Source organism: Bombus impatiens, unplaced genomic scaffold (assembly GCF_000188095.3).
Source record: "Bombus impatiens unplaced genomic scaffold, BIMP_2.2 scf_0436, whole genome shotgun sequence".
Taxonomy (NCBI): Eukaryota; Metazoa; Arthropoda; class Insecta; order Hymenoptera; family Apidae; genus Bombus; species Bombus impatiens.
The window spans coordinates 79,035-92,454 of record NT_176855.1 but is presented as its reverse complement, the minus strand read 5'-3'; the positions used below and the strand labels follow the sequence as shown (position 1 = coordinate 92,454).

The 13,420-nt window shown below is 32.6% G+C and overlaps 2 protein-coding genes across 9 annotated transcripts; one reads left to right on the top strand and one right to left on the bottom strand.

The window, feature by feature from the left end:
• Window positions 1–193: 193 nt before the first annotated feature.
• Window positions 194–4,021, bottom strand: LOC100748340 (iron-sulfur cluster assembly 1 homolog, mitochondrial). Of its 5 annotated transcripts, none has more exons than XR_004461911.1 (4): window positions 2,633–2,737; window positions 1,602–1,655; window positions 980–1,315; window positions 194–547 (listed from the first exon to the last, which is right to left on the bottom strand). XR_004461911.1 is itself a non-coding variant. In XM_033321389.1 (4 exons), the coding sequence occupies exons 2-4, from the start codon at window positions 2,714–2,716 to the stop codon at window positions 1,061–1,063; spliced, it is 393 nt and encodes a 130-aa protein (XP_033177280.1). In that variant the 5' UTR covers window positions 2,717–2,737; window positions 4,004–4,021; the 3' UTR covers window positions 845–1,060. The 5 variants fall into 5 exon arrangements, 4 of the variants coding, with proteins under 4 accessions (XP_033177280.1, XP_033177279.1, XP_033177277.1 ...); XM_033321389.1 differs by lacking the exon at window positions 194–547 and adding an exon at window positions 4,004–4,021 and having other exon boundaries at window positions 845–1,315; XM_033321388.1 differs by lacking the exon at window positions 194–547 and adding an exon at window positions 3,187–3,205 and having other exon boundaries at window positions 845–1,315.
• Window positions 3,358–13,266, top strand: LOC100749718 (C2 domain-containing protein 5). 4 transcript variants are annotated; one of them, XM_024368392.1, is made up of 16 exons: window positions 3,721–3,944; window positions 4,154–4,551; window positions 4,611–4,751; window positions 4,828–5,044; window positions 5,114–5,233; window positions 6,247–8,849; window positions 9,383–9,535; window positions 9,625–9,793; window positions 9,875–10,097; window positions 10,467–10,670; window positions 10,738–11,055; window positions 11,149–11,347; window positions 11,423–11,592; window positions 11,678–11,803; window positions 11,879–12,025; window positions 12,097–13,235. In XM_024368392.1, exons 2-16 carry the CDS (start codon window positions 4,182–4,184, stop codon window positions 12,181–12,183), a joined length of 5,247 nt encoding a protein of 1,748 aa, XP_024224160.1. In that variant the 5' UTR covers window positions 3,721–3,944; window positions 4,154–4,181; the 3' UTR covers window positions 12,184–13,235. The 4 variants fall into 4 exon arrangements, with proteins under 4 accessions (XP_024224158.1, XP_024224160.1, XP_024224157.1 ...); XM_024368390.2 differs by lacking the exon at window positions 3,721–3,944 and adding an exon at window positions 3,358–3,538 and having other exon boundaries at window positions 9,875–10,670; XM_024368389.1 differs by having other exon boundaries at window positions 9,875–10,670.
• The last annotated feature ends 154 nt before the right edge of the window (window positions 13,267–13,420 follow it).

Here is a 13,420-nt window from a genome sequence, read left to right as displayed (position 1 = left end):
AAACAATTACTTTTTTTATTATCGGTAAAACCGGACGAATATACGCAATATGTTAGTATTACGTGAAAATATGTTAAAATTCAACTATTTACAGTTTTTAACACGATTTATCAATGCCTTGCAATTGTTTGCTTTGCTAGTACTCTTCAATAAATCAAAATGAATCAAGCACATCAATGTCAAAATCACCGCATAAAGTTTGAACGAACAGTGCCTTTATTATGCTTTATGATTTCACTGTCATACTCTTTGAGCATTGTTTTATTCTTTTAGAAATCTCGCTGTACATATATATACATATATGCACGCACATATATATACATGTATAATTATATACGCATATAATTATATACACATATATTTATTGTTAATAGATACGTATAGCATATAATCCTAATAATCGTCGAAATACAAAAATACACACGTACGATGCAGAATGATATATAAATTTTTATAGGAGACTTATTGTAACAGACAGGATATTATTTCATATTAATTCCTATAAATGTATACATATCATATGAAGCATCCTATATACAGTACTAAGTCGCAAAATAAATATACAATATTATAAACATTCAATAATACATATAACTCACATATTTTATCTATTAGTTGTCTATTATCTATTAGTTAGTTTACCAACAAATACGATTTATGTATGTAATAATATTTTACAAGAAAACGTTAATAATGTTGAAAGATGTTTTTGTATCGGAATCAGAACATTTTGAATTAATAATCGATTAATTTTCATTATATATGTATACATATAGTATACAGTTATATACGTATACATATAATCAACAAAATTTATTATTTAAACAGAAAAAGGATAATGAAATGAATTTACCGCGATAACAAGCCATGTAATATTGCCAAATCTAATTTACAGTATACAAAAACAAATGTAATATATAAATCTATACATCTGAACCAATAGAGATCTGTAAAACATTTTGTTCATATTATATCATACCTTATTTTTTTTGTGATGTCACATTTTATTAAAATTTGTGATAATTAAGTAATCTGCATTAACTACAATTTTTTAAGTTGACTAAACAGAGAAACTTTCTCCGCATCCACAAGTCCCTTTGATATTTGGATTATTAAAAACAAATTCGGAACTTAATTTAGTTTCCACATAATCCATTTCAGTACCTAGCAGAGACAACTGTGCCTTTTTGTCGATCATAATGCGAACTCCATCTTGAACAACCTCCTCATCAAGTTTACATTTTTCTTTGGCATAATCAAGAGTGTAACTTAGACCATTACATCCTCGTTGTTTCACACTGACCCTTAAACCGATCTGAAATAGGAAGTAGTCTTTATGCAATATCTGGCTCTAAAAAGTCAGCTATTTTATATTACAAAATATTTTACATCAATTATTAATATTTTGTATAATTTATAATTCAACAATTATTCTTGGAACAAAATCAACTTAATTAGTACTTAGTTGTAACAATATTCAAATCTTTAAAATTGAAATGGTCAATATATGAAAATAAATTTATTTTAAAATAAACACAGTGTTTTAGTTACTTTATAATAAATAAGAAGGTATTAAAGTAGAGGTCAAACTGTCTACTCACAAATTCGTCTTTGTCTTTTAATAATTCCTTAATTTTTTTTACTGCACTTGATGTCTGTAATAAAATAATTATAACATGAAAATCTAAAATATTTTTGCTTATTTGGAAATGGCAAATATTTTTATAAATAAACAAATTGGTACAAGATTATAATTCTCACAATTTAGAAATGAATACATATTCTATTATATGGAATAATATGCTGAGATTAATTATACAATGTGTGATATATGTGTATAAAAACAAAATTCATAAAAAGGATATAATCATTATTATCTACAGATTATTTATTATTTTTTTTTACAATGCTCTACTTGCATTTGATGGATTTTATTAAATATTACAACAATATTCTACAAATTTAATATAGTTTCATATAACTTAAAGAAGGAACTGAGATATTTGTTATATTATATTACATGTCAGTATTAATCATTCAATTATAATTAATAAATTCATTATTTTTTTATGTATAAAATCATTAATTTTAATAAAGATATCGGTTAAAATATTCTAGATTTATATCTGTGCAAGTGTCTGAGAATATTTATAAATATTTGTTGATACTTATATTTATGTCACACATTATGTAATTATATTTAACTTTTGATATAAATAGTAATACAAAGTCAAATTATACATGTTTACATACTGAATAATAGAGAATAACTTAATATTCACTATACAAAGTTCTTATAAGATATTTCATAACTACAAAAAGAAATGTTTATCCACAAATTAATAGCTAATTATTGATACATATCTTTTATTGTTTTGTGAAAATTATAAACAGCTAAAATCATGAAAATTTCTATGAAGATAAATAAGTAGTCAATGTGTTATTATATCTAATAACATTGGTTTTAAGAATAAGAATTATACATCAACATATCAACATAGACTGAAAATTGAACCTAAACCTTTCAGTGTTCAAAATATACATACGTTCGTAGCAATATTAACTAACACCATGTACCAATAATCTAGAATTATTACATATTTGTATATGTGTATGTTAATTATTTACTTACTAATGTAAGCGCAGCTCGTGTAGCAAGTATTTTTCTACCTTTGACAGCACGAACAGTAGCTGCAGCAGCTACGGAAGAAGCCATATTGATCTCGTAACGTCGATACTGCGTATGAACACATGTAAAATATATGTGTGTACAAGGAATGATATAACTATATTCATAAAAACATACACAGGTATAGTAGATGATGCATTTAGAATACAGAATTTTAGGATTGACGATTGACATCGACTGAATCGCTGATATACATATGTATTTCCATGCATCAGTAGACCGAATGCTGCCAAATTGCAGTAACAAACAATGAGGAATTTTCTACGCACCGGTAGACTACAATTTTTAATATAGCAAAGTCGATTCTGTAAGATTGTTTCGACATATGTTCAGGTTATCCCAAATAAAGGTAGCAATAAATATAACATCAGAGAGAAAAGATTAAGATTGTATTTAATTTGTAATTGTATCATTTATTTAACACTTGGGTAAATTGAACATAGTACAACGTAGGTATCAAGTATCAATTGAAAGGTAACAAACAACTATCGAATAACCTTTTTCACTTCTCGTGGCAAATGGGAACTGCTACGAATCAACGTAATAATATAAGTTTCATTAATCTACTTGCATACAAAAACGATCATTATAATCGATTGAAATTGCTCAGCGGGCAATAAAGTTATAAATTTGAAACTGAAGTATGCACGTATCATTTTCTCAATGTCCTTTAACCTAAAATAGAAGTATGCGATATAGAAGAAATTTGAAATCGCACTTCACGTTTAACGCGATAAACCATACGAATTTTGTAAAGAGTAATAATTTGGACGCTATCCAATTCCAATTATAATGTTCTATCACATAATCATAATATTCGGATTTCGAACGTTATTGGTAAATTAATAGGTAAGCTGAATATTAACGAGAATAAAGTAATCGATAAAATTAATAGTTGGTACTATTCGTGGAAATTTATATATCTTATTCGTTTCTATAAGTAAAAGTATTACTTATATACTATTTTGTATAAATTATAGAATGTGTGAAATAAATTTGTTAATGCGTCTGAGGAGTTTTTCTGTGAAGATAACAAGCACGTAATGCATTACCTGAAAGATGTGGTTGTAAACAAACGTCAGCTCAACGTTACTTAATAGACTTTTAAATAATTTACATTAGAATGATTAATATAACATTGATATATATTAGCTGAGCTGAAGTTTTATGTACTAATGTAAAAAATAATAATTTGCACGTCAAATGAATTTGTTGCGAAAACGTGTATTAAAACTCATAAATTGTTTTGACGAAAGTAAGTATTATTGTTTCTGGAAATGTGATTACGACGTATTATAAAATTAGTTTTCATACCGATCAACATATTCCTCGAAATAAAACTCTTTAAAACATAACCTCCGCTGTTACTACATATACAAATAAACGGTCGTTACTAAAAAAATGATGACATACTGGCCAAATTTCTTTTATATGACTGTAAAAACTGTATTACTTTGGTTGCAGGATCTTATTAAAGTAGTTATCCGTCAGGATGCCAGGGAAGATAAAAGTAAAAGTATTGGCGGGTCGCAACCTGCCAGTAATGGATCGTTCTGGTGATACGACGGATGCATACGTCGAATTAAAATTTGGCAATATAACGTTTAAAACAGACGTATGCAGAAAATCGCTCAATCCTCAATGGAATTCAGAATGGTACAGGTTCGAAGTTGAGGATTCTGAACTGCAGGATGAGCCATTGCAGATCCGATTAATGGACCATGATACCTATTCTGCAAACGATGCAATAGGCAAAGTTTATATAAACTTAAATCCATTATTGTTGCCTGGTGTTCCTCCCACAGTTAAAAATATCTGGACATTAGAGGCTGCAATGAATACCAACGCTGGCTCTCAGAGTGGTGTGTATTTGTTCTTAACGGTAGAACATTCAAACAAATTTAATAAGATTTTATTCTAGGTTCTGTTATGACTGGATGGATACCAGTGTATGATACAATGCATGGGATTCGTGGCGAAGTTAATATTATTGTTAAAGTAGAGTTATTTTCTGATTTTAATAGATTCAGACAATCTTCCTGTGGAGTACAATTTTTTTATTGTAAATATATAGAGTATTTATCAAACATTAGAAATTATTTTTTTAAAACGTGGTATGTAGTATAATGTTCTTTCAGCACCAAATATACCTCACGGATATCATACTCAAAGTATACACGGTTTTGTAGAAGAATTAGTTGTTAGTGATGATCCTGAATACAAATGGATTGATAAGATAAGAACACCCAGAGCCTCAAACGAGGCAAGGCAAACATTATTTTTTAAACTAAGTGGAGAAGTTCAAAGGAAAATTGGCTTGAAAGCTCTAGACCTTGGTGGAAATGCTGTTATTGGGTAAATTACAGACACAATGCATAAATATTGATTGAAGAAGTTTTTATCACACTATTTTGTCATAATTAGGTATCTACAAAATTTTGACCTGGAAGGTGAATCTGGAATTGTAGCACGGGGGATAGGTACAGCCGTTACACTTGTGAAATTGCAGGATACCTTGAACTTTTCATCTGACGATATAGAAGAGTAAGTATATACAATACTGTTCACTGTATCGCATTTAGCTTAATCTTTTATAGACCAGTTCTGCGTTAATCGTACCCTAATTCTTACACACTTAAATTTTTTACCAAGTATCTTTTAATATAACAATGTTGGTAATACTAAAAATATATTGAAGTGTTCTGTGTTGTGAATTATAATGCTGATTATTTAATCTGAGAGATGAAGTTTGTCCTACTGCACATTTTTTGTACAAGTACGAATTGTTATACTGCTTATTCATAACTAAGTGCATGTAAAAGGAATCAAACTATTATTTTTCAATTAAAAAGTTACTAATTTTTTTAGTTAATTTTAGTAGGTGATAAAATATTAATTAAACTTTTTATTACTCAAAAATAAACATTAACATTTAGTCAACAAGTACTTGATACTGATAATGTGTATTTATTTCATTTTCAAATATATGGTTTAAAGTTTGATGCGTCTGTATACAATAGATAAATAGGTTTTAACCACTTTACATTCATAGTGTATCACATATTTCAAGCGTATTCGATCTCATTTCAACTTCTACGCATTGGGTGTCCTATTTCTCTGGAATTGTTACTTTTACATAAAAAGATATAAATATTTTATAATCTTTTTATCCCTATATTCCGTTTACGTACTATTTATTATTTATTTTGAGAAAAGTTTCATTTCGTGATGCGATTGCTAGCGTAAAAATATAGACTACAAAAGCTACAGCAATACTTTATAAAACTTCTAATCAGTATATAATTTTTTTAGGACACCCGGTATGTAGAAGCTAGATCGAGGTCTGATGCGCGTGCATTAAAACCAGGACGATGTGTGTAGAAAACGGAGCACTGCGATAGACTGGAAATAAGTAGGTACGCTACACGCGCATCCAACTTTGATCATTGATAGTAAAAAAGATTAGAGATCTTTAATTGAATGAAAAATATTGAGAATTCTTATATACGAACTAATTAGGCCTTTTTCTTTCTATCCACCTGCATGTGTCAACATAGGGCATTCTTTTCACAACACAAAGCACAAAAGGAACGTACAGGACTCGATGAGAGTATGCCGTTATATCCCGTTACTTCCACTCATATCCTTGATCCTCGTTTTGCGAGTACACAAACCACGCGTGTAAAGGATGATTTTCCACATCATTCAAAGATATCTAGAAATCCTCGGCGAATTATAACAAAGACTGAATGTCCTTGCCGTAAATTACGCGACGTAAGAACTATTGAGAAGTCATCAGACACGAATAATTTAAAGAAAACTCCAGTTTCATACCCAACTTCAACTGAATCCATTATTCAAGATGCGTCCATAAGAATGATGCTAGCGTTGGAAGATGAAAGAGGTGAAAGCAAAAATATATTGGACGTCCGCAAAAATTTGAGGAGACTGTTTAGTACAAGTGATACAGAAAGTAAATCTAGTACTTCTTGGTTAAATAGTTCAGCTAGGTCTTCCGTTGGAAGTATTCAATATTCAAAGAAAGGGAAAGCACTTAAGGACAGTAAAGAAGGAGTTGCCGCCCTTTTAATAAAGTCTATACATAGCGTTCCTCTGGAGCATGTTAAGGAAGATCATGAATTATCAACAGCCCTTACTCTGTCTGATAATACGAAGGAACGCGAAAATGTCGATGAACATGCTATCCAAAAAGAAAAAGATAAGGATAATTTTAAAGGTGAAATTTATACCGTAACCCCGAAAGAACAGATGAAGAGGGAACACGATTCTTCGTTCGAAGAAAACACATCTAGCTCTAACGGCTTTTCGAATGAATCATCAATTGATAGTACTAGTTATAATATTTTAAACGATTCAAAATTTTCAACCGACGAAGAATTGGACGTAATCGATCAGTTTAGGAAACTTCGTAGAGCCGATACTTTCCCTTCATTAAAAAGAAAACCAATGCAAGTAAGGTCACAAGGAACAGATAGCGATACGTGTCCTCTTCACGAAGAGAGTACATCCCCTCCACTTGTTAAATGCCTATCTATGAATCAAATATTGACATTTAATTTCGAATTTGCTGCAAGTTTGGAAATAAGGAAAGATCATCCGCAAACAGCAGCAGCAGAGTTTAATAAAAATCTGGAAGGTGGGAAAGTTTTACAAAGCCAGCAAAGTAGTGAAAATTCACAAGACTTTAATCTTCCGCTCGCGACGAGTACGCCTGTAGAAAATTCTGTAGAAGAAACGAAATCGGATTCTTCAATTATTGATGTAGCAAAAAAATTAACTGCTCTTGTTACTGATTATGAAAAATGTGACGAACTTAAACAATGTAATCAAATTTCTGTAATAAGGGAACCTACTTCAGAAGATATTTTGAATGATGTGGACAATATGAAAGATAATGAATCATCTTACGCCGATGATTGTGAAGTACCTATCTCGGCGTATTCTCTGTTGCAAAGTGCAAGTAAAACTGAAAGTAAAGATAAGATAGCAATACCTAGGCGGATAGATAGAGATTTCTTTCAAAGATTTCCTTCTGTGATCGATGAGGTAGATGAAATCACTTTGAAAGGCTCTTTTAAAGATAAGCAAAATACTGAAAGATTAGAGGAGGGCGATGCATTAAAATTAACTTTATTAACACGATCACTTCCATCGTTACAACAGTATGAATTCTCTACTGCAGAGTCAAATTCAAGAAAAGATCTGGATAATAAACTAACGCCAGAAACTATGTCGAAAACTTCGTCTAGCATCGAAAGTTTATTACAATCTTCGTGCAACGAAACTTTTGATGTAATTCACAAGAATAGACAACGTCGTATGTTAGATTTAATCAGAATAATTGACACGAAAATGATGGTGCATCCGCTTCATCATAATAACAACGATGGTCACTTTAGAAGGAAAAGACGAGATAGAGCATGCAGAAATATTAATCCTCGGAGTTTACATCAGAATTTGCATAATCAGTTTCTGAAAAAACACCTCCGCAATTACAAACGGGCAAAAGTTACACGTGTGTCCTCGTTCTCTAAAGATTTTCCTTTAGGCGAATCCATGCCAACATTGCGTACACCTGACACCTCGTCCTACAATTCCTCTCTCGAGAGTGTTATCATCTACGACACGCTAATTCGATCACATTTATGCAGAACAACTGAGTCCTTTTATTCGAGAGATAACTTCATAACCAAAAGATCTACAGTCGATCCGAAAACGTACGAGATTGCTGCGAAAGAATTAACTCTAGATGCACAAAGCAGCGATTCGTTTAAAAATGATAGTAACACCATAGAAATGAATCAACTAAAGCCAAAAGATACTAACCATTCGACATCATTCACATCTGTAGATCATGCGGTACATGAGAGTCATAGCATTTGTAATATAAGAAAAGCATTAGATCAGGATGAATTAACTAATATTACTAACACTGCTAATATGACTTACAACTCGTGTGTGTCCCCTCCTTCCCTCGATCATAGGCAACAAGATGAGGCATCTCTAAGTCCGTCTTATCCACTTCCGGCTGTTCCTCCTATGGTTTCAAAAGTATGCCAATTACCGACGACTAAGGCACAACCCACTGCCCCGTTGCATCGAAGATCCAGTGATTCCGATTTGAGCATTACTCCAAAAGGTGAGCTTTCTTAATTATACACTAATTACATCTCTATCTAATTTAAGTTAAGATAGAGAATGTAGAACGTATTTATTTTTGATCAATCTGGAATGACTCGTGAATATACATATTTGGAGTTGTTTTTAATGTAGTGCCACGAGTGCACTTTATTCACGAAATCCATTGATCTGCAGGTGATTTATTATGGGTCAAAATTCAAATTACAGGGTGCCTCATAAAGTGAGTTATAGCCAGCAAAGAAGAAATTCCTGAAACAAAAATAGCATATTTCATGATGATCCTACATGGTTCTAGGTAATTTCTTTTTTAATTTATGTATGATTAAGAGTATCATTTCCTGAAAAATTATTTTCTTTATCTCCTTCTTTGCTTATTACTTACTGAATATCTACATTGCTGAACAAGGAATCACTTTATGAGACATTCTTTCTTTGTGACATGTAATTACAATACATGTTTCGATAAATATTTTGTTCTTAGATTAATTTATTTCTTTGTAACAAAAATAGAAAGTGCAATGTACATTATAGGCAACTCATTTGGAGCAAATGATAGATCAACGACTGGATTACTGAAAACGTCAACTGCTGTGATAAGAACCATGAATCAAGATGCATTTGAAATGTTAGAATACCCATTTATTACGATGCAACAGTACCCACCAGGATTTATTTTGCATATCGGTAAGCATTTCATTATTTAGATATCTTAATTTACGTTTATTTACGACTTTGTCGCAAAGTTTAATCATAAAGCGTGTACTTCGAGACAGGTGGTCTTGTAAGCTCAAGATCAGTCAAACTTCTCGAAAGGATCAGCAATTTAGAAGAACCCGAGAGTCGTGATGCCTGGTGGAAAGAAGTTAGAATGGAAGTTCGATCGCATGCGAGAGCATTAGCGTGTAACGTAGTGATTGGTTACAAAGAGGAAACTAGTATTTGGTAAAAACTAGGATAAGACATTTAAACGTAGTTTATGATGACATTGTTTTACGCTTTTTACTGTTACTCTTTTTCTTGTAGCGATGATGTCTGCGTGTTAAATGCATATGGAACTGCAGCAGTAATTAATCTTCATAGCTCAAGTCAGGATGTAGACAATGTTTTTGTTAGCAAAGCACAATCTGGATCCGGTGTTAATGCCACGGAAGTAGAACGCGAGAAAGCTCAACAGAAATCTGCACCTATAAAAGAAGAGAAAAGCGATACGGATACGTCTGTGCCAACTTCTATGCAAACCTGCAAAGTAAGGCATATGTCGGAGAGTAGAGATCACGAGAGAGATGTCCAATTTCAAAGTAAATGCAGTCTCTGTCATCTACCGTACAACGAAGCGAGTGTTCCGTTTCGTGTAAACGTTTCAAAATGCGGTATATGCAAACGTGCCAGAGTACCGGATGTGATGTTCACTACTATAGAGTTACCAGAAAACGTATTAATGACCGGACGAGGATGCATCATTCAAGCTACCGCGTGTAAAGCCAAGAAAGATCTCAGAGGAGAATTAAATGCCAAGGAGATATCCGATTGCTTACCATTTCTAGAATACGAATTGCATAGTTTACTCTTAAACAAATTAAAAGTCAAAGGAATGAATTCGATATTTGGCTTGAAGTTACAGATCTCTGTTGGTGAACGACTAATCATTGGTATGGCTGTGGGTACGGCTATATTTTTAACCGCCTTACCCACACCCTCTGTTCCACAAATTGCCTCTGGAAATTCTTGGCATAAAGAGGAGCAATTAGCAGAAATTCAGAAAACTTTAGTCGAAACAGTCAAACAGAACAGAGAATTCTATCGGCTCAAATCTGTTGGGGTAGGTGTTTTATCGATCATTTTTGAAATTGAAAATAATCAATAATCAACTTATGTATTTGTTATAGGACGTTGAAAATGGACGTGTCACAACTTCTGATACCGATGAATCGGACGATGATCTCCCAGATTTAGATTTTAGCGTAGGTCCGAGAGATACTTGTGTGCTAGAAGTCGATGACATCGAAGATATGGATAGAATATCGTTACTGATGGATGATAGGCCTCCGGAGGATTTCCACGTAGTAAATACTCAAACGATTCCTGGTTTAGACGAGTTGGAAATCGTGAGGAATTTGCAAATGTTTACTCAAATTTCGAGAACGAAAATTCCCACTGGACAATTTGCATCAATGCCCTCTAAATATTTTGCTAGATTACTTCAGGTACCGTTGTATTTAGTTTTCAATCGTTAATTTACGCGTAATAAAATCATTATTAATTTAATCGTAGATTAAATGATCGATCTTTCGTTTCAGTCTGTATATTTCAAATTAAGAAGAATGATCCCCTGTGCGCTCTGTGACATGCAATTTAAGTTGGCGCTTCCCGAGCCAGATGAAATACAATTCACAGTAATTGGTATGGCCCTTGGATTAGGAGATCCTGTAAAAATAAATAAATCTAAGAAAAAGCTGATAAGTCATTCTGCAAGTAAAGACCAAGTTAAAAGACAAGGTAGATACCATAATCTGTTTACAAATTCTTGTTATACTCGAAGTATTTATTAATTAAAATTTATTATATATTTAGATGATAGTGATATGATATTTAATCTTGACGTGGATCATACGGAAGTCTCGTCGGATAATGTATCTAGCAGCAATATGAATTCAGCTACCCTAGTTCATGCGCCATCGCTGAAATCCCGGACTCGTTCGCCATTACGATCCAAGATTTTTACAACACGTAAACATAAACATGTAAGTGTTTCGATGCGAGAAGAATTATCTTGTGAAGCATATGATCCAGATGATTTTGATTATAAATTGTAATTAAAACGAACAGGTGCCTTTAAAGGGAAGGTACGGTGTAGATATAACACCTCTGTCTTATCTACCGGGTGGCCGCATAGAAAGGTATCTAGGAAATTTAAACTTTTTCTTCATTCGTGAGAGCACATCCATCAGAGAAGTTAGTATTGTTTTTTACATGAATGGATATAAGAAATAAATTGACCAAAAATTAATAATATTCTACGTATTACAGAATGGTGGTCTGAGTGGATTTACTCATAGTTTTGTGATGGAAGTTTTGGCAATCGTTCGCGCGCATATTACGGCCTTGGGTGGTAATGCGATGGTAGCATTTTTTATGACTAAGTGCGTACTCCTCCACAGTCCGCACAAAAACCAAGTACGTATAATTTTTCTAACCTTTAGTAAGTTCGACTGATGGAATATAGCTAAGGGAAAGTTATATTTTAGGGTCAATGTTTAATAAATGTCGGTGGAGATGTGGTATCCGTGTCGTATTTCACAGACGAAAAACACTGTGGTGTTTCAAATTGCTGACCCCAACCTCCACATTCTGCACCTCCATAGCTACAACCGCACTCCGAGAAGCAACGTCGCAGATTTGACTTCTCGCTGATCGACGAACTCCGTTAATCGTTTTGAACAGATCGTATCTTTTATCTTACAATCCTGTGATAGGATAGGGTTTGTAAATATTCGAATCTTTAGCGTATAAGTACTATAAGTTACGAGAATTCGATCGATGGATTTAGATAAGTTTATCAAATTTCGTAAATTTAGTCAAGCGGCTTTCTCTAACGAAAACGATAATTGTGTTACAAGACGCACATGTTCGATTCAGCACGGTCTTAGGTAGGCCTTTTAAGGAATTCTAAATGCTGCTTCGATGATTAGGTGCCTTGGAAATTGCACAGAAAATTTGCGAACAATTCTTTTGTCCAACGAAGTAGGTAGTCGTTGGAGGCAAATTGTACGATTCAGGCATCTGAATGGATTCCCATTTCTCGTTCGGTTGTAACAATAACAACAAAAAGGAAAGACGTAGACGCTTCCTAAGTTCTGACACAGATGAAAGTGCGGTGATCGATGTTAGTATGGATAAGCGTTCGCTCTCTTTAAAGGATGATAACGATCGACGTTGCTGGCTCGTAAAAATGAATTTGCCAGTGAACATTTGTTTATAATTTTGCAGATATTAGAGTAAGAGAAGGGTATACATATAAATAATCTTGATCGTTATGGGACAGAAATTCGAGTTTTACGACCTTTTTGTCTAAGGTTGGGGAATATCTTTTCCGAAATTCAAAGCTACGTAAAATGTACAAAATTAGATTACGAGACAGAGTACGGCTTACGAAGTATCTCGTGTATTTGGATTGTTATGCATGTGTCTCCAATCCTTTACATTTGGTCGTTGTTTGTCGATAATCGTACGAATTTATTGTTATCGATTTAACGCTTGTTCTGCGAGAACTAAACGACGTGATAAATGTGCATTGCAAAATGTGTTAGTGTTTTAATTTAACATAGTCATTGATTATTAATCCCTCTGTTACAATGTGATTAAATAAAATCGTCGTGTAATTAAATATTAAAATTTTTTAAATTACGTTTTGATATCAAAGCATCCTGTATTTTCGTTGTTTCTTAACGAGGAAAGAAAGATGATGTCATACAACAACTTTATTATAATTTTAAATGTTGAAATTTAATAAATAATTAAAATCGTTAAATAGTACATAAAACTGGCTGTTAAAGTTGTTTTTTCAATTTT